At 42.6% G+C, this 21,417-nt stretch overlaps 1 protein-coding gene across 17 annotated transcripts in view; it reads right to left on the bottom strand.

The window, feature by feature from the left end:
- Slc44a5 (solute carrier family 44, member 5) overlaps positions 1–21,417 on the bottom strand; it is a 298,312-nt gene that overhangs the window by 9,358 nt on the left and 267,537 nt on the right. For 16 of the 17 annotated variants that reach the window (XR_375525.4, XR_375526.4, NM_001081263.1 and 13 more), the window contains 10 exons: positions 19,156–19,279; positions 18,777–18,860; positions 14,573–14,685; positions 11,311–11,442; positions 8,650–8,749; positions 5,799–5,891; positions 4,555–4,642; positions 3,881–4,143; positions 3,320–3,414; positions 1,002–1,105 (listed from right to left, as the gene is read on the bottom strand). Coding sequence is in view for 14 of the 17 variants with exons in the window: in NM_001081263.1 (NP_001074732.1) it covers positions 1,002–1,105; positions 3,320–3,414; positions 3,881–4,143; positions 4,555–4,642; positions 5,799–5,891; positions 8,650–8,749; positions 11,311–11,442; positions 14,573–14,685; positions 18,777–18,860; positions 19,156–19,279 (1,196 nt within the window). In the remaining 3 variants the exon portion in view is untranslated. Of the gene's footprint in view, positions 1–1,001; positions 1,106–3,319; positions 3,415–3,880; positions 4,144–4,554; positions 4,643–5,798; positions 5,892–8,649; positions 8,750–11,310; positions 11,443–14,572; positions 14,686–18,776; positions 18,861–19,155; positions 19,280–21,417 lie in introns of those variants that run through there. The other variant, XR_375527.3, reaches the window with a different exon arrangement.

Genomic DNA, 21,417 nt, shown 5'->3' with positions numbered 1-21,417 from the left:
TTTCTACATTTTGAGAGAATTGTTTGTTGTCTAGTATGTAAACAAAATAAACTCTTTAGAGGCATCCACATTCTCACAGGAAATGAGTTAGAGATTGGCCCAGGCATTTCTACCGATCACTCCTCTTTAACACAAGGTTCATTAAAATGACTAATTTTTTCCCTTAAAATTATGTAAATCCCTCTATTAGAAAGGCATTTTCTTCTGTGAGGGAACCTGGAACAACAGCTTTCCTCTTACATAGTTATCAGCCACACAGCACCAAGTCAATCTCCACAGTTTTACTTTTATTGTTTAAAAATTCATTACATTGCCAAGCAGTGGTGTCACGTGCCTTTAATTCCAGCATTTAAAGGCAAAGGAAGGCAGATCTCTGTGAGTTCTAGGCAAGCCTGGTCTAAAGAACAAGTTCTATTAGTTGGGCTACATGGAGAAACCTTGTCTCCAAAAATAAAAACAAAAAACAAAAACGAAATAGTAGTAGTAGTAGTAGTAGTAGTAGTAGTAGTAGTAGTAATATTTATGTGTTTGTGTATGTGCATGTACATGCATGTGTGTGTTCGTGTGTGTATGCACATGTGAAGGTGTGTGTGCGTGTGTTTTTGCATGTGCATTTTCAGTTGTGTGTGTGTTTTTGTATGCACATGTGCTCACTCCACAGCATGCCTATGGAAGTCAAAGAACAACTTGGAGGATTTGGATCTTTCCTTCCACTGTGTGGGAGCCAGGGCTGCCTCTGCTTGTTAGGTTTGGCAGCAAGCATCTTTACCTCCAGAGCCATCTTTCTGGCCCTCTTCTGAAATTTCAAAACACACATTTCCCCTCAAATGTAATACTATCTCAAGAAAAGTGCAGCCCTGATTGATGTGTGGGAGTTACACACCCACATATCAGAGTGACAGATTCAATCATGTCATGCCGTCATGCCCTCCAGGCAACAGGGTGGAATGGGGTCAACTGTGCAAAACAGGGACATCATAAATAAGCAGTGGCCTACTTACCATGATGTAGGCATTTCTGTTTAAAAACTTCACCATCTTTTCCAAACACCAGAAACAGCACTGTAGGCAGCAGTGCAGGAACTGAGCAGCACTGTTCTGAGCCTCTGTGGGAGGGAGGGACATGTAAGTCCACTAATGACATTGTGATGGTTTGTATATTCTTGGACCAGGGAGTGTCACCATCTGGAGGTGTGGCCTTGATGGAATAGGTGTGACCTGGTTGGAATAGGTGTGTCACTGTGGGTGTGGGCTTAAGACTCTCACCCCAGTTGCCTGGAAGTCAGTCTTCCACTAGCAGCCTTTGCATGAAGATGTAGAACTCTCAGCTTTGCCTGAGCCATGCCTGCCTGGATACTGCCATACTCCCACCTTGATGATAATGGACTGAACCTCTGAACCTGTAAGCCAGCCCCAATTAAATGTTGTTTTTTTTTTATAAGACTTGCCTTGGTCATGGTGTCTGTTCACAGCAGTAAAACCCTAAGTAAGACAGACATCATTCTTCAGACTCAATGACATCAGCCTTTAAACTCAATGACATCAGCCTTCAGACTCAATGACATCAGCCTTCAGACTCAATGACATCAGCCTTCAGACTCAAGGTAATGACATTGAAAATAGGATTTAAGGATTTTTTTAAAATTGTGATGTGCACCTAACTGATTTTTCAGTATAGAGTTCCGTGGCTTTAGCACATTTACAATGTTTTAAAATAATAATTTCACTATTTGTTTTCAAAAGTTCTTATCAAATGGAAATCAGTGCTCAATTAAAAACAAAATCACCCTTCCTCATTCTTCTCTCGCTTGCCCCCATTCCCAGCTCATACTTTACTTGGTGATGTAGGGCTGTTTCTACTAGAAATCCTGAACAGAACAATACAGAGAGGATCCTTTCTATCACTTAGCATCATGCACCTCTCGTCTTGTCCACTATCAGTGCTCATGTGGGTAGTTCACACCCTTAGGCTATGGTGAATGGACTGTTGACATGGGGACGGAGAGGGGCACAAGGTAGAAGTAGAATTTCTGGGTCAGTATGAATTTCTATTTCTAGCACTTTAGAAACTGCCGTTGCTCCCACAACAGCAGTTGTGGCTATGCTGGGAAGCATTCCTATCAAAGGACCCAGTTTCCCAACAATCTGTACTCTTCCGGGCCCTGTGTGTAGTGGTTGCTTCAATGTCCATCCTAATGGGTGTGCGGTGCCATCACGGTGTGGTTCTGGTTTGTGTGTCCCTGTCTAATGACACTGCATCTTCCCAGCCCTTGTCGACCATCCTGGTCTGTATGAGATCTCTTCTCAACTCCTCAGGCCATCTTTGAACTTTTCCTGTTTGGTATCGAGTGGCAGGAGCTCCGTGTGTGTTCTGGATTCGAGTCCAGCGTTATCTGGCATATTATCAGCCACTATTTCCCCCCACTACGCGGGTTGTCTCTTTACTCTGATGTTCCTTTGATGTACGGGTGTTTTTCATTTTCACGAAGTCCAATTTACTTTTCCCTTCTTTGTGTTTTTTGGTGTGAAAAATCAAGAAATTGTCATCAAGTCCCGATGGCGTAAAGATTTCTTATGTCTTTTTTTCCTAGAAATATTATAGCATTGCCCCTTATGTTTAGATCTTTGATGTGTTCTGGGTTAATTTTGTATTTACTGTAATTATGGGTCCACCTTCATGCATTTACATTTGAGCATTCCAATTTTTTCATCACCATTAAGCTGAGTAGTCTTTCCCCATCAGACAGTTTTAAATGTTAGAGTTGAGGTGTGTGGGGTCCACATACTATTTCAGGTCTAGTCATTCATTCGCCCCCCCAAACCACCCCCTATTTTGTTGGCTATCATTTTGTCTTAAATCGGGAAATTCAGTCAGGAAATGTGAGCCCTCCAACTTTGTGCTCCGTTTGATTACCACACAGTGTGAGCAGAGCCCGTGTGTCTGTAGACTGCGTATGCCATGTATGAAGATTGATGTCTGTGGCTCACCATGATGAGACCTGGAACTGCACACCTGATGTTTCTACCACACTCCTCGGCAGTAATATGTTAAGGCAGAACTCTTAATTCCTTCTTGAAATGTGCTTCTCCTGCCTTCACAAGGTCGACCATGAGGACACCGGATAGATAGTTCTCCTTTCCCCACCTTTCCCACCCTCCTCTTGGTATCCAGTCCTCCTGGGCTGTGTTTCAAAATACATTCAAATCCCTACAACTCCAGTCCTGTCCATCCTGACCCACATTAGTCCACAGGTCTCCATGCGCCCACCCCATCCCATTCTCACCACCACGGAGGTCGACGGTCAATCCCGGAAACTTACTTTTGAGTCTCCTGTCCAGGTATTCTACGATCACTTTAAACATCTGAACGGATGCAAGGATCAAAGATCCAAAGGCCAGAGACCCCGTGTGGTATCTAGGCGAAGAAAAAACAGAATGGAAGATAAAGTGTTGTTCTGCATGCATGGGGTGCCCCTTGAACAATTTCACGGGTAAAGTGGATCAGCGGACAGGAAGGGCTTTTTATAATCTCTTATTCGAATTGATAGAGGCCTCCACAGAAGGTTTGAAACCAAGTACCTTTCCATATAGCCCATATTCTGTTCTCCTAAAAGAGGACTTGACTTGATCAATAGGGACATAAGTTAATTCCCTTGTCACCCAACTCTATCTCCTCCAGTCTCTTGGAATACGGGCTTTAGGACATTGACCCAGGCAAGGGATTGCAAGGCTGTGGCTATAGCCAGAGAAGGCAAGGGGCATCCAAGAATCTCAAATCATATTTTCAACTCATTAGTATTTTGTCAATTGAATTCAAGAAGGACTACCAGAGCACAAACTGTAAGGGAGCAAAGGGGCGCGAGGGTTAGCACGGAGCTTACCGTACTGCTCGCCCAAACGCAGTGAAGAGTGGGTATGGCGGGATGTCGTCGGGTTTTTTCATGGCCCAGTAATAGGAAGCAAAGGCACCAGCCAGGGCACACTGACCCAACGCAATGACAAAGTTTATAAGCCAAAGGAAGGCAAAGAGGTTGTAGACCTGGAAGGTCAGGATGTAATTGTGGTACATGCTCCTTCCGCCATAGAAAGCAAAGTTGCACGATGCACCGGGGCAGTCTTTGGGAATGTTAGTATAAGGAAAAATCTGTACTCAGAAGTAAAAAGGAAAATATGGTATTAAATGCAGTTCTTATCTTTGCTCGTGGCCCCCAATTGCATATTCTGTCTTTTTCCCCCCCATAACTTTTGGTTGTCACTTCTCTGATATGTTAATTTACAGAACTCTTTAATACACTCTGGGAAGAGCTTGTTTCCATCACATGCACCTATCTCTCTTACCACACTGTGCATCTATCTCTCGTCCTAATACACTCTTACATTAGTGCTTTCATTAATTAGTGCATACCATCGTCTAAGGTGTATTATAGACAAGTGAGCTTTGTCCTGTTTGCTGTTCTCAATGCCTTCCTGATAATATAATACCCCCTTTCTTTCTGCATCTTTCCCCTGTATCAGCTTCATGATAAGCTAGCTATTCCAGGATTCTATTACTCACCTCTGGGTCACAAGTTTCATCTTCATATATACATTGCCCCGCTGGGACCATAACTTTGAATATTGGTACCCCTGATGTAGCCAAGAAACTGAACAAATGATTAAGGATAAACTATTTACCATTAAATTGAAAATAAACAGACAAGAAAAGGATAAAAATAATCCACAGCCTGTGGAGAAATGAGCTTTAAAAGTCTTTTCTTCCCATTCTCTAAGAATTACCTTCCTAGGAGACTGATATCATAGGCCAGCTGCACTGAGCAGGCCCTGAGTTATATAAAACTATAAAGAGTTAAATAGTTACACAGAGTTATAAGGTTACACAGACCTATAGATTTATAGAGTTATATAGTTCCACACAGTTATAGACTTATGTAAAGTTATATAGTTATATAGAGGTATATAGTTACATAGTTATGTAGTTATATATAGTTATACATAGTTATATAGTACACAGAGCTATATACTTATAAAGCTTATACTTTAACTATATACTTATATAGTTAAACAGTTATATAGTTACACAGTTATATATTTATATCGAGTATGGAGTTATATAGTTATATATAGTTATACATAGTTATAGAGTTATAAATAGTTATATGAAGTTATATAGTTTATAGAGCTATATAGTTACACAGAATTATTGAGATATAGTTATGTAGAGTTATACAAGATACTTCTTAGCTTATTGCCAAGATGATGGTCCATCAGAACAGAACAGATCTCTGTGACCTCATTAGAGGGACAATAAATTTTATTGACCGTTCAGAAGGGATGAAACGTAATCTAGTTACGTCTTTAGATTGTTTCTCATCTTCATAAGAATGAAAACCCCTAAGATGAGCATCTGTTCCTGAGCAGCAAGGTGGACTTGAGGGATACAGAAGTCAGTTATAGAGAGAGGGGAGGAGGGGGAGGGAAAGGAAGTAGGAGGGGGAGGGGAGGGGAGGGAAGTGGAAAGGGGAGGGGAGGGAAGTGGAAAGGGAAGGGAAGTGGAAGGAGACACATATGAGCAAAGTCCAATCATATATGTGAATGTGTGTGTATGTATGCATTGGTGCGTGCATGCCTGTGTATGTGTGTATGTATGTGTGTGCATGTATGCATGTGTGTGCATGTATGCATGTATGTGTATGTATGCATATGTGTGTATGCGCTTATATATGGATGTATGTCATAGTGAAATCTATCTTGTACACCAACTTAAAATGATAATAAGAGGAGTCCATTGACAAAGGATACACGGCTGTCACAGCCCAGTAGGAAATGCAGATTGATAGCAAGATGAAGGTTAAAACTGGGTAGATTAACGCACTGGGAAGGTAGCTAATGGCTCTGAAATGAAGCAAATAGTCAATGTTGGAAAGGAATCTGGGCCAGGTCTGCACTTTCTTGACAATTAAATGTTTATCCGTTAAGAAGCAGAAGCAAGCCTTAGGTTGGCTTCTGGTGATAGCAGTAATAGACGATGTTAATTTTCTCCAGTTGCTATGGTTGCAGGTTCTGAGCTGGCTTTGACATTCGAACATGAATTCTCTCATTTTAAGGAAGAGTGGGTGCCTTCCAGTGCCATGCGTGCCTCCTGCATGGGATTCCTTATTTCCCTTCCCTCTTTGACTGACCGAAGGTTTTGACAGACAGACCACAGTTCTGTAATTTCTTCCTCTGCTTAGTTTCTTAGCTTCCCAAAGCGAGAGAAGACCTGTTGGATCTTCTGTTAAAGTGTAAGATTCCTTTCCTGATTCAGAAAAACCTTCTGTACTTCAGTCAAAACATAGGACCAGCCTCCACTGCAGACACTGGGTGTGGGGCTACTTTTCCACAGTGTGGTTCACTCTGTCTTAGCAAAGGACCAGCTAGGTTTTCCCCCTCTGTCCTTGGGCATCCCACACCCACTCCTCCTGGGGCGGAGAGGCTTGTGTTATGTGATTACTTCTTCCACTTTTACTTTTTACAAACCCTTTGAAGTGACACTTTCCTCCTTTTTCTTTCCCCTCTAGGACATTTCCCCAAGGGACAGTTTGTAAAGTGGCCCTAGCTAGCTGTCACTGGCAGCTCTTAAGTGGTTGCTTCATCAGTGTCTCCAGATCAAACACACACTCGTTTGATATTGCCAAGGAGAAATACTAAGGGCATCCGCACATCAAATGCACCAGCACATGTATCCATGCTGGCTTGCCTCACTGTACAGTGCCTCTGTCCTTTCCTATGCGCTCTGAATTTAAGCTGCCAAGAGTCCAAAAGCTTACTCTGAACTCTGACCCACTTATTCCAGATCTTACACGCCCCCCTAATCTATTAGCCCGTCACAGTGATACTGGTCCTTAATCTTTAAACACATACACAGACACTTAAGGTTGTAAGGCGTGAGTTGAGTTATAGTAAACTATGCAATAACATACTATTTAAGAAATAAATCCAGAAAATCAGTAGTTTCAGGGGATAATGATAGGGCCTCGTTTATTCTAAGGTGTGTGTGTGGGGGGGGGGTTTAACCAACAGCTTGTCAGCTGTTTAAACCAGTGGCACTCTTATTATAATAATATGGCAATTTTGTTAAAATAGTCCTTAAATACAATTAAAAATCATTTGGTTCTTGGTAGTTAACAACTGTTTCCACTGTTCCATGAGGAGGGTCTGTTGGCTTCCCAGGGGTGTTTTCTCTGCTCTTCATTCAAACACTGCCTGCACAGGTTACTCTTAAGTGACCTATTGGAATAGTTTTCAAACTATAGGTATTATTGAATTTTAGAAAAGACGGTTTATTTCATAACGTTTTAGAGTGAGAGTGGCCCTGGGTATTAAGTGTGTCTGAATAGTGTGTTTTACATACAGAATGTATAGCCAGGCCCTCAAGCACCAGCACTTTGTCCGTTAGAAAAGCAGATCCTGCACACACAATGGGTAGCACACAGTTGATATTCTGGAATTACGGTGATTCCTCTCAATCAGTAATATTAACACGTGAGCCACCTGAGAAAAATGTAACCTACAGTACAGCCAACTCCATATAGTACTTCATTTCTTACATTCTGCAAACATATACATGTTGAAATGTGTGCACACAGACCATTCAGAGTCTATCTATGTGTTCAAATGTTTGTCTACACAGACTATGCATTGTCTATCTTAGCTGGCACTGTGGTCTGAGAAACAGAAAGGACTTGTTCGGGGTGACTTGGACTATCTTGCAAGTGCTCAACTGTTCTTAGTGTTCTTCAATTTCTTCCTTAAAAAGTCCTGGTGTTGTGGGGGCAGCAGGAAACAGTTCACTTAGTGAAGGGATTGCTGTGCAGCACAAAGACCTGAGTTAGATCCCAGCACCCACTTACAAAGCTGGCATGTGGCAGTTAGATCCCAGCACCCACTTACAAAGCTGGCATGTGGCAGTTAGATCCCAGCACCCACTTACAAAGCTGGCATGTGGCAGTTAGATCCCAGCACCCACTTACAAAGCTGGCATGTGGCAGTTAGATCCCAGCACCCACTTACAAAGCTGGCATGTGGCACGCACCTGTAGCCTAGGACTGAGGAGGCAGAGGCAGAGGACCCAGGAGCTCTCTAGCTGGGAAGTCTACGGAAACAGTGAAGTACACATCCAGGGAGATATTCTGTCTCCAAAGCTAAAGTGGATAGCCATGAAGTAAGACATCCAATGTCAACTTCTGGCCTCTGTGCTCATGTGTACACATATATCCACACACACACACATGTGTACTTGTACATGTAGCCATGCACACATACACTGGCACACACACACACACACACACACACATATCAACACACATACACAATCGTGCACACTTGCATATGTACTCATGTGCACACACATGTACATGCACACATGCTCATACACACACACACACACACACACACACACACACACCTGACATCTGCTTTGAGCACACAAACACACACCTGACATCTGCTATGAGCACACACACACACCTGACATCTGCTATGAGCACACACACACACACACACACACACACACACACACACACACCTGACATCTGCTATGAGCACACACGCATACACACACACACTCACGCATGCATGCCTGACATCCGTTGTGAGCACTGGAACCCCTTACTTGCTTCCTTCCTGCAGCAGGATGATGGCCACTTGGATCCGAGTCCTGAGGAAGATCAGGACGATGATGATGATGATTTCAATGGCAGACAAGATGATCACTAAACAAGGAAAGACATTAGTCAGCCACAGAAGCGAGCATCTTCTGCAAAACCAGGACTGAGTTTATCAGCTCATGTCTGCTAGTTCTGACACTACATAATTTAAACAGTGTTCCCCCCCTTCCCATGCCAGTCTTAGTAGCTCACTTTCAACCCCTCTAAGAAGTCCTAAAAACACAGAGCAGCGCTCTTGTTGCATTTTGAGTCACCCCATGAATCAGCTCCATTTCACCCATGGAAACATTTCTCAGGAGTCACAGACCTGGGAAAACAAGAATGGAAGGAAGGAAGGAAGGCCCCCCTTGGCACTAAGTAAGGAACTATCAGAGAAGAGAGCTCTTAAGGTGACCACCCTGCCCGTGGGGTCTGGCTCATTCTGTGACCCTTTCTACCAGACCCTATTATGAAGGTGTAAATCCATGGGGACATGGGCAGTAACATCTTAGAATCAGACTGAGGGTCATAGCTCAGTTGGTAGAGTGTTTGGCTAGCGTGACTCACACTCCAGATTTGATCTCTAGCACTGAGTAAAGTGGGGATAGGCCACCAGAAATCGAGAAGCAGAGGTAGAGGATAAAAAGTAAGATTTTTCTACAGTTTAGTGTTGGGTTGGGATTTATAACCTATACAGGCTGAAAGTGATTGTTCTGAAGAAAATTAATCTTGAGGAATAACTGTTCTGTGTAAAGAAGGCTTGCAAAGCAAGGATATGTTGGGTCACATATTGTTTTACTATTTGGGGGCTTTCCTGAATACAAGCGAAGGTGAAAAGTCTGAGCCTCTTTTTGCCTCCCTGAGTTGCGTGAACCCGAGCAGACCCTTCCTGTGACTGTCTCCTGCACTGTTACTTTATCTTATCTGGGTGCCAACTCTGTCTTAAAAAATTCCTGAAGCCAAATACTCTTGTTACATCCCCTCTCCTAGCTCTAACACACACCTTTAGGTCACTAATGTTGATTTTAGAAATCCTTAATTTTCAAAATAACTACTCAGTACCTGTAAGATACCGTGGAGTTTGGGAATGTTAGGAAGTAGAGAGTTTGGGATCCTAAGATGGAGAAAATGTGGTCTGCCAGCAACAGACCCAGAAGGTAGGAAACAACTCCTGGGGAAGCGATAAGCCTAGCCTCGCAGGATCTCTTCCTGAACCCAACTGCTAGACAGCTGAGCTATCTCAGCGATGCAGGCTCCCTGCCTCCCCCAGCTGCTCTATGGCCGGCCGTGATTCAGGGTTTACAGGATGCTCCGGGGACCACGTCAGTAGATATCAGTTAGCTCCAAGATTCCAAGTCGTGGTAGGAACTTGACAATGAGTCATTGTGCTTTCTTGCCTTTTTTCTAAGCAATGCATTTGTTTTATAGGCATATTTTACTCTCGTAAGACACTTAATCTGAGTCAACACTGCGGACTATAAAAATTGTTTTCCTTGAACAAACCTAAGAAAATGATATATATCAAAATGAGTCTTTATTCTAAAATTGCATTGTCAAAAAATGTTGTATATTAGACCTACACATTTTACACAATGGCATGAAAATTGCTACATTAGAGAAATTTGATTGTCCTTTAAATAGATACACTCTGTTCTCTAAGGGCACAAAACAGAAACATATTTAATATAACTAACCAAATAGGAGACTCAGGCCTGGAGCTGGGGGACTTAGGAATTGTAAAAGTAAGAACAGACCCCATTGCCTGTCACAGTCTAGGGCTGATAAAATCATTATTTTTAGACTTGTTACTCCACTTGCTTCAAAGTTTTTCTGGAACGATATACCTTACAAGATGGAAGAATGTGGTGGAGACACGTGTACTATGGAGCTTATAACATTGGACATGGGAACAGGGAAGACAGCCCCTTGGTTAAAATGCTTCATCATGTAACCTTGCTCCCATTTGCTCTGACTCAGGGCAGTGGCATTGCAGATAAACCCTGGTCCCAGGGAGAGTATGATAGTGGTGTCACTCTGGGGACAGATTCTCACTTGCCCTTGAATGCCCAGGGTTTCCTGGATGAAGAGGCAAAACTAGGTTTGAACTGTATGGAGATGGTGCCATGCCAGGAATAACTGTGCCAGCAGACAGTACCTACATGCCTTTTCCTGTACTACACTCCTTACTGAGTTCTTTTGACACACAAGGTATGTGTGATATGAATGATAATAAGGGAAATCTTAAAAACAAAATTCAAGACAAAAATCAGTCATTTACTTCTTTCATAGATTGGCACCCATAAATCCCCACAATCAAACCATTTTAAATTAATGGCAACTGGCCTAGGATTCTTCTAACAGTGCTCCCTTAGATGACACGATACAATCATAGCAACTTTCCCGTTCACTAAAAACAAAACAAGTTCTATACTTGAATGCATCTATTAACATACTCTGCAGATCAATTGTCCTTCCACAAGACAAATAAACCAATAGGTAATAAAGCTCAAAGTCATTTACGCCATCGCTGAGGGATCCCAGGACGCATCAAATTCGAGCTTCCTCTTGGACGAACAAGGTTCCCCATTGTCATCATTTTAACAAAAGTGGCTCTTAAACCTACTCACTCATTGAAAACCAGGTCTCCTTCAAGTGAAAGAACATGTTTACTCTCCTCTGAATCCCGAAGCCATACATCCAGAACGTTGACTGTGGCCTCTGCTGAATGCTGCTGTACTCCAGAAAACAGTACCATATTCCTTGAAAGGAAGAGGAAAGACCAATATACAATGTTATTTTCTCAAGTAGAAGCTACATGCTTTTCAAGCAGGCCTACATAAAAGTGCCTGACATGGCTGTGCCTACAGAGTTAGAATCATGTTTGTCTACAATAGCGTTACTAGGCTACTCTGACTGACGAATGCTCTCTGGATTTATTTGGCTTTCAGGGTGCTTATCGCAACCTTAACATCCACCAAGAGGACTATTTTAATATGCTATAGTACATCTCTCCCCAAGAAAATGTACTGATATCCTCTAATTTAGACCCAGTACCACTTTATTATTTATTGATTTATCTTGTATAAGGAAGACAGATCTTGAGTATATTAACAGATGCATTCAAGTAGGATTGGTTTTGTTTTGAATTGAGCTGGTCCTTCTCCTAATAGTTTTTATTTCAAATTCCATTTTCTCTGATATTATTATAGCTACTATAGATCTCTTTTCATAACTGCTAGTTTTAAAATCATTGTTTCGCTTTTAACTGTTGTGTTTCCTTGCACATTCTGTGAAGTTTGTAAATAGCATACAGTTCTAACTCCCATGTACACATTTTAATCTGGCTTGACAATTTTCGTTCTGTTTTTATTTACACGTGTTCTTTTCCTTGTGCTTCACTGCCAGCCACTCCGTTTTTATAATCTCTCTTGGAAATTTACCCTGTGCTGGGTAGTCAGGCTCAGAGTGATATTTAACGAGAAAACTCAAGGGCCTTTTGGTTGCTCAGCAACCATGCTCTTTTTGTCCAATATCTTAGCTATGTGTTTTATCTTAAAAATTGGGCAATGTTATTATCTTATAGGACCTAAGTTCACTTCTCCACTATTTCCCAAATCATCTTCTTCGCTTGCTCTTCTTCCTCAGTCTCATTTACTGTGTAGAATCTCTTCCCTTTGCTCTGTCTATCCAAGGCATTGGGAAACACATCTGGTTATGCACATGGCCCTCTCTACCACTCTCTGACACAAGGACTATTTCAGTAGCACACACCCCCAACCTGGTCTCATCGTCTAATTTAGCGTTTATTCTAACAGTTTTTTGTTTGGGAAGATTCCATTTGGTTCATCTTCACACACATATAGGCATCGCTGCTGTGGTCTTTGTTGTGGTTTCATCCCTCACTCATTAAATGTTTTATACGTATTATATACTTCACATTTTTTTCTGCTACTGGATTTACTGCACATACCAGTCCAGCACTAACAGCTCCTGTGTATACCCATATCTGATTCCTTCCTGCCTGTGCTGTTTATACATCTCATACTTTGTCAATTGTGAGCTGAGGGCACTTTTATAAACTGATGGTGATGTCATCTAAAAGGGATCAGAGTAAATGTCAAACACAACATCTGTGTCTCTTTCAGGGTCCTAGGCTGACCATAGGAGAGCCATGAGATTCCAGTCTGTTCATCTTGGTGAATCCTCTCTCTCTCTCTCTCTCTCTCTCTCTCTCTCTCTCTCTCTCTCTCTCTCTCTCTCTCTCTCTCTCTCGTACACACACACACAGTTTAACTTTTTAATCTATTTGCTATGACACATCCACATTGTTTTTATGCTTTAGTAAAATTTGGTACTATCACTAAGATTGCTTAGTTTTCTATGATAGTAGATAACCAGTTGTCCAAGACAGTCACAGAGGCCAGTCACATCCAGTTTCACTTACTTACTGTTCACAACCTAATTGGACATTTCCTCTCTGTGAATATTTCAAGCTTTCAAGCTTAATTGCCATGCCATGAGTTGTTGGGCTAGCACTGCCTAGGGAGTCAATAGGTAGCTGAGCCCAGTGGTTTTGTTTGCACTTTGCATCTATTGCCCATTCACAGTGTCAAGGTTGGTGCACAATCCCAGACTCCTGCTGCTCGAATCAAGTCAGTGACATCAATGGTGGACTTGACTCCATTTCTGCCTTGATGACAACCGAAGAGGGACTGGAGCACACATCTAGAGTCTCCAGGGGCACATCCAGGTAGGAGCACATGAGAAGACGAGGGCATAGCAGCTCCCAGGCTCCTCCATCAGTAAGGCCCTGGCTTTGTCTGGCTGTGCATGAGGAAGCACAGAGGCACAGTGGAGCAAATAGAGATGCCCAGGGAGAGCCTCACTGTTTACTAGAAGGTCTTTGAGGGTAATGACAGTAACCAGTACTGACCGTTTACCATGTCTGGACTCTTCTGGCAGCCTGTGATCATTATTTAATCCTTTCTATCTTCTGAGATGGAGAGTCCATCATTGGAGTGATGATACAGATATAGGAGCTAGGTCTTGTCATCTTCAGAAAGTTTTCCATAGTTACTCGGTTATACAGTACAAAGCCGGGCTATAGTCGAGGCTAGGTACTGAACGTGAACCTGCCCACACCCTTGCTATAAAATATGTAAACCTCTTCAAGGAACAGAAATAAGAGGTGGTTATTTTTGGTGTCTACTATTATAAATACTGTGTTGCTAATCTGAATCCTGGTGTGGGGGAAATCATTCTTTGAATATAAATTGCTTTATATCGTCCCATGGGCTGCGTAGAAGGCCAAACGCAGATGTCTATAATGTTATACCACCCAGAGCGAGCACTTGAATTTCTTTTTTTAGTGTTCGCATCAGGCCTGAGATGCACAGCTCTGGGGAGATTGAATTGAATTGAATCCTTCATCCAGTGAGTATGATTTAGTGTGCTTGCCTAGAGGGCCATGCCTCAATATGGGGAGTGACTACTATGAAGTCCTGATTAAAAGTACTGCCACAGCTGATAAAAAATAGATCAAGCTATGCAGCTGTGCAGACCTGGGTGCTGTCAATAGATCAGTTATGGGGGAAGGTTAACTGTTTGAAATGTTTTCATTCATCTAAAATGGCCTTTTCTGCCCCTCCCAATTCCTGTAAGACCTGAGTCCAAAGACTGCTAAGGAAAGGAGGAGCTTTTTCTTATGGAGTTGTTTTCAAGACAATGACAAAAAGAGTTATGAAGAAAATATGTGTGAAATTAAATACATTTTGTGAAGTTATGATGCAAACTAATTGAGTCTAAGGCAAGTAAATGCTTTCCAGTAACTGCTAACGACTAGGAAAATTTATTCTGATATTCAGCAACTTTAAGAGGCATGTTACCTACCGTATCCTATAATTCCGAGCACACCAAATATGAAGAACCAGAAGAGGAACCCAGCTGTGAACCTCAGGAGTATTAAAAAAGTCCAACTCAGTGCCATGGCAACAGTCAGGCCGCTAGAGATAAAACCCACAATAAACAGAGTCAGGTGTGCTGTATGCAACACAACATGAACATCCAGATGGGAGCTATTTCTGTTGGAAATCACTCTAGAACATTCCATTTTACTGTCTGTACAAATACGGCTCTAAGAAGTACAAACAATGGTTTTCATTAAGGATTTCATATGAAAGAGGAAAGCTGAGGCCCAGTCAGGACTTTCCATTCGAGACATCCTGTATGTCTCCAGAATCCAGAGTATTGTTCTCTGCTCAAGGAAGTGAGCAGTTCCCAGTTTACAACTTTCCCTGTAGGAACACTTTCCACATTGTCCTTCTTCCTTTATACCCTTCCACTTGGTGATAAACTATAAAATAAGTCCATGGTGAAACTGTGGTATTCTGGTGAGTAAGGGAGACATGCCAGGAAATAGTTGTTTGGAAGTAATAGAACAGACTTCTGGTAGGAAACGAGAATCAGGCCTGGCCACACTTGCTGGACTTGTGACTTTGTAGTTACTGACTGCCATGTGTAGAGTATCTTGAACAGTATGAGATCTCTGATGCCATCCAACATCTGTTTATGGTCCCAAGGGATCTGGGGACAGGACCTGCAGGCAAGATTGGTCTCCTGGCTTTGTGGTAGGAAGCATGAATATTTTCCATCTGCTTTACTTCCTTCCAGGAGCCTGACTGAGATACTGAAGTACTGGGTCCATGCCCTAATCCCCACACCTTCCAGGTTAAGGTCAAAATGGAGTCTTCTGGCACAATCTCCTCAAAGAGAATTCATTAATACCTGAAACATGACCAACTCTCCTACCAACTACTCACATCCTTGGCGAAATCTACAAGATGCCAAACAGTATCAGACAAAGTCTGGTGTCTTTATGGAAGGCAGTCTCAAATGCCATCTTCTAAGAGACCCATCATACTATTTTACTCACAATACAGTTCTAAATTAACTAAATTTGTGGTGGTTAAAGACATGCTATCTTGCTTGTTCCACTCTTAATTCTGTAACTGTCTCTGAACTCACATTTCTGCATATCTACTATGTTTTAAGAACTATGCTAGGAGGCTAACACTAGGAAGGTAAAGATAAAACTGAGTTAGGAAGATGGAGATGAGTGTTAGTCACAGTCGTCATCCTAAGGAGTTGATAGTTTAGCTGGGTATGGTAGTCCATGCCACTAATCCCAGCACTTGTGAGGTACAAGAGGAGTCCAAGGCTAACTTTGGCTATAGGAGACACACTTTTAAATAGCAAAAAGAAAAATAAACCTGTCAGTTTATCAGAGGAAAGAACTGGTTAAATAAAATGGAGAATGAATGATGTTATACAGAAGATAAGTAGTTATGTGCATTTAGATGTATGCACATATACACAGAAGATATGAGAAAAACGGAAATAATAGAAGTTTCATAAGTGTCACTAAACTGGTTTCAAAAGATGAGGTGCAAGAGTTGGAGACATAGATATGTGGAAGGATGCCTGCCTGGCATGTACAAAGCCACAAGCTCAGCACTTAACAAAATTAAAAGGGTCACGTGGCATGACCCTGAACTCTGAGAAGGGTTCAGAAAAATAGGAAAAGCCACACAACTCAGACATGGGATTTCACAATTGAGGGGTGGCAGGCTGTTTGGTACATTTACACTATATAACTGAGTGCCTCGTGCCTGTAATCCCAGTGCTCGGAAGGCTGAAACTGGGGGATAGAGTTGAAGGCTATCCTCCATGGCTACACAGTGACATCCAAGTCAGCCTAAACTACAGGAGAGGGGTGTGTGTGTGTGTGTGTGTGTGTGCATCTGTCTGTGTGCAGGTACCCAGAAGGCCAGAAGGAAGTGCCAGATCCTTGAAGCTGTGAGTACCGGCAACTGTTAGGTGCCCAAAGTGAACTGAATTGTGGGCTTCTGCAGGAGCAGCAAGAGTGCTCTAACCACTGTGGCATCCCTCTGCCTGCTAAGAACCTGTCTGTGAAATACAGGCAATGTGCAGAGCTATGCAAGAAAGAGATGGGGTGTACTTCAGAAGCTGCCCTGATGTGGTTTGAAGCACATGGCAGTCACCAAGCAAGCATTAGCATTTTCTCTGGTCACTAGGGAAACACAGGCGCTTCTCGGCTCAGGGAAGTGGTACAGAGGCAGAGAGCACAGGCTGGGGCATGTTAGACAACACTTGCCTTGGTCAGGAAAGCAACGCCATGCTTTTTAAAAATTCACTCATTAATTTGTATATTCACTTTACATCCTGATTGCAGCCCTCCCTCTCCTCCCAGTCCCCCCAAAGTCCCTCCCCTCATGGCCCCCCTTTCCTCTGAGAAGGAGGAGATCTATCTGTGTATCAACCCACCCTGGCATGTCAAGTCACTCCAGGACATCCTCTCTCACTGAGGCCAGACAAGGTGGGCCAGTTGGGGAATGGGATCCTCAGTCATGGACAGTCCCTACTCCAGTTGTTAGGGGATACACATGAAGACCAAGATGCACATCTGCTACATATGTGGGGGAACGGGCTAGATACAGCCCATGCTTGCCCTTTGGTTGGTGGTTCAGACTCTGGGAGCCCCCAAGGGTGCAGTTTAGTTGACTTTGTTGGTCTTCTTGTGGAGTCCTTATCACCCTTCAGGTCCCTCAGTCTTTCCCCTAACTCTTCCACAAGACTCCTTGAGTGCTGTCTAATGTTTGGCTGTGGGTCTCTGCATTTGTTTAAGTCAGATGCTAAGTGGAGCCTCTCAGAGAACAGTCAGCTATACCAGTACTAGGCATATATCTAAAAGATATTCCACCACACCACAAGGACACTTGCTCAACTATGTTCATAGCAGCTCTATTCATAATAGTCGGAAACTGGAAACAACCTACGTGTCCTTCCACCGAAGAATGGAAAAAGAAGATGTAGTTCATTTATACAACACTACTCAGCTGTTAAAAACAAGGACATCACAAATTTTGGCAGACAAATGGATGCAACTTGAAAATATCACCCTGAGTGAGGTAACTCAGACCCAAAATGACATGCATGGTATGTACTCACTGATAAGTGGATGTTAGCCAAAAATACAAGGTGATCACACTACAAACCACAGACTGAAAGAAGCCAAATAAAAAGGAGAGCCTAAAGGAGGATGCTTGAATGTCACTCAGAAGGGGAAGCAAAGTAGACATCAGAGGTGGATGAAGGAAGGAAGAAAGGGTGAGAGAGGGGATCAGACAGAGGGAGGGTGTGAGAGAGAGAGACCAGAAATCAAAGGTGGAAGGAGGTGAGGAGAGGCATCTCTAGGATGTGCGAGAGACCTGGGACAGGGGAGGCTCCAGGGAGTCTATGGGGGTGACTCTAGCTGAGACTCCTAGCATTAGGTATATGTAACCTGAAGTAACCAACTCCTATAGCCAGGCAGGATGCCCTAGTGGAGGGATAAGGACATTAAGCGACCCACAAAACCTATGACCCACAATTGATCCTGCCTACAAAGATGTGCAGAGACAAACATGGAGCAGAGTCTCTGGGAATGGCCAACCCATGACTGACCCAACTTGAGACCCATCTCATGGGCAAGCACCAGTTCCTGACACTACTAATGATATTCTGTTACGCTGGCAGACAGGAGCCCAGCAACCCCATTCTTCAACTTTCCAAAATACTAACCTTATGTCTGGAAATCTAAATCTCCACCTTCAAATGTGTCTTAAGTTTCTCAGAACAGACTTTAATGGTAATGATTATCATGTGTAAAGAATACAGTAAAAATTACAAGTGATCCTTTGGGGTCAAGGGAGAGATACAGGAGGAAAAATAACAGGGAAGTCAAACTATGCCCACCCTCTGTGACATATAAAAAGCAGAACGCAGGACCCCAGACCCTGTGGCAGGCACTTGGTGCATGCACCCGTTCTGCTCGTTCTAAGTAATATATAAACTTGAACCTTACAGTCTTATGGGCATATTTTTAAACATGTCTGCCCTGTCCTTAAATCAAATGTGAAAAAGAAAATGATCCTAAGGGCTGAGTCCACTTTTCAGCCTTTAGAAAGTAATTTAAAGAGTCTACAAAGGCCCTCAGGAAGGGTCCTTCAGAGAAGAAACACAGGGTCTCACTCACATGAGAATCCACTTCCACGAGGTAGCATAGTCTTCAAGCAGCTTCAATCCAATCGTCCTGGCATTGATCAGATCACTAATGCCGCTGAGTTCAAGGAAGGAAAAGTTTATTTTTGATTAATTATTACTTTCTGTTAATATTGGGGGAGGGATGTTCTTATAATAAAAGAGACTCTGCAAGATTCCTTCGAAGGCCTGGTCTTAGACAGCATCTGCCACAGTGACCCTTTTACTAGCTGCAGCAAACTACTGACTATCACTTCACAATGCCTCAAGGGTGACTGATATGTTCATCATAGCACATAAGTACTAAAGTGGCACTTTAACATTTTGTATCATAATAGGATGCGTCAAAACTGGAAACAGAAATGCAGACATACTTCGCAGCCTCCCTGAATTCTAGCATAGTCCTGGTCTGCCCACTTCCATCTTCAAACTTCATCCTACTTCCTGGCGTCCAGGTACCATTGAGGGCTGAAAGGTCAGGTATACATCTCTGCAGAACTGTGAAAGAGAATAAGAAACACCGTAAACTTGTTTGCTTACTAGTCTCTTCTTTTAAAAACTGTGATCTATAGCCAAGTTCTTGCTATTGTGTGAAATGTGCCCAGAAGAGACAGCCAATTGTCCTTTATTGACACCTCCAGGATTTTCTGCTGGTTGTGAAATGGAAACACAAACAGCTACTGGAAGCCACATTCCAACCTGCTCGTTCTCTTACATACAAAGATTTGTTAAATGTACAGGTAGGATGCATAGGCTAAGAGACATTGGCTCATGCCATATATGCTGAACACATTTTAATAGAAAAGTTACAGCTGTTGGTATGACAGAGAGGAGTGTAGGACTGTTGATTTAATGGGTCTTCAGTAGGGCTGGGGATGCAGCTTAGTAGGTTTTGAGTACCCGTGTGAGGCCCGGTGTTCGGTCCTGAACACTGAGTGATGCGGTAGCACACATCTGTATTCCCAGTACTTGGGAAGTGGAGGCAGGAAGATCAGAAATTCATGGACACTCTTGACTATCCAATGAACCCTAGATCAGCCTGAGATACATGGGAGTCTGTTTTAACAACAGTTTTCAGTATTCCTCAATGAAACTGTGGAAACTAGAGATCGGTAAAGGATTGCTGGAGAAGCAAGATTCAGCTCAAATTTCAAGCTCCTATGAAGACCCGACTGCCACTGATGAATTCTTAATAACTTGCCTCCTTGCCAGAGATATTATCTACATGTTGTTGAAGGACAGAAACTGTCGATGGGGGTGGGGGTGTCATACTGTTTTAAAGTTCTGAGAAAAGTTAAATCATTGCTCAGTCATCTATGGTCTTATTTTGATTAAATGGAATCCTGGCCTCTATAAATATGTTTCTTTTGTTTGTTGCAGTGCTGGATAGCAAATGTATTTTAAAATATTAGCGCTTGGATTTCAAGTAAAGAGATGAGACCAGAAGAGGATAAATAAATTTTCATATTTTTTTCTGGTAAGTAGCACCACTAGTTTACATGTGGAGCTTGAACCTAAAATACTGAAGCATTGGATGCAGGGAATGAACATCTTATGAAGCCCTTCCCAGGTTGCCTTGTCTTGCCCGTCCATCTCAAAGCCTGATGACATAGACGCTTTCTTTTATAATCCCCCTGTGTTTCTCTTGCTCCTTCCTTCCCCTCTGGGGCAGATCCAAGATGGCAGCCTCTGCAGTCCCTCTCTGCTCACCCTTAGTCACCAGATCCTCACTTCCCCCTCTTCCCAGATGAGCTCACCCTACTAATTCCCTAGTGGGGTTCTTGACACACAGTAGGGCTCAGGATATTTCTTCTCTCCCATTTTTCTGGTCTTTTTAATCCTATATTTGCCATAAGTTCAAGTTCCCGCCTAGAAGACCCCTTGGCCATCTTTCACACAGTATTTGGTGGTCACTTCCCATCTGCTAGCACTCATTAATTAATAGGCTCAGAGTAAAGTTAGAAAGTAGAGAAAATATGAAGGAACATTACAAAATGACACCCTGACCAGGCACCCACAATGAACTGTGTGGTCTTACTGATCACTTTCCTGCCTTTCTCTCTTCTGCATCTTTCCCTTTTTGGATATCAAAATGATGAAGGAAATAGAATTCCCTTTTCTTCTCCCTCTCACATAACCTTACTTTGTTTGCTTTTATAAACAGTTTAAGGACTACGTGTTATTAGTTGCACATTGTGTCACTTCCTGGTACACCTGATCCTCTGTTAAGAACACAAGCTGATTGTAAGGTTGACCTTAATGTCTCTTTCATTCTTTCATTAGATTCTGGGAGATTATGGGCTAGTTGTTCATCTTACATCCCCAATGTATATTTTAAAATGTGATTTAACCAAAATATAATTGTGAGGACAGTTGTTTCCCACTTTCCCATAAAAAGTCTCAATGCCGTTCTTGACCACACACAGCGTTAGGTCTTGCTGGTGAACCAGTACCTCTGCTTCAGAGTCTATCATGGACCAGGAAAGATGAAGGGGACCTCAGCATATGGAATTTGTGGCAGCTAACTCAACATTCTTGACTTTCTACTCAGACTGGTGCATATTACTTTTCTTCTGTTTTAGAAGAACTTGTGGGAAAATTGGGGAATAGAAAAACAGGAAAAAGAGAGAAAATAA

Source organism: Mus musculus, chromosome 3, assembly GCF_000001635.26.
Source record: "Mus musculus strain C57BL/6J chromosome 3, GRCm38.p6 C57BL/6J".
Lineage (NCBI taxonomy): Eukaryota > Metazoa > Chordata > Mammalia > Rodentia > Muridae > Mus > Mus musculus.
The sequence above is the reverse complement of the archived record's forward strand: the minus strand, read 5'-3'. Positions and strand labels throughout refer to the sequence as shown.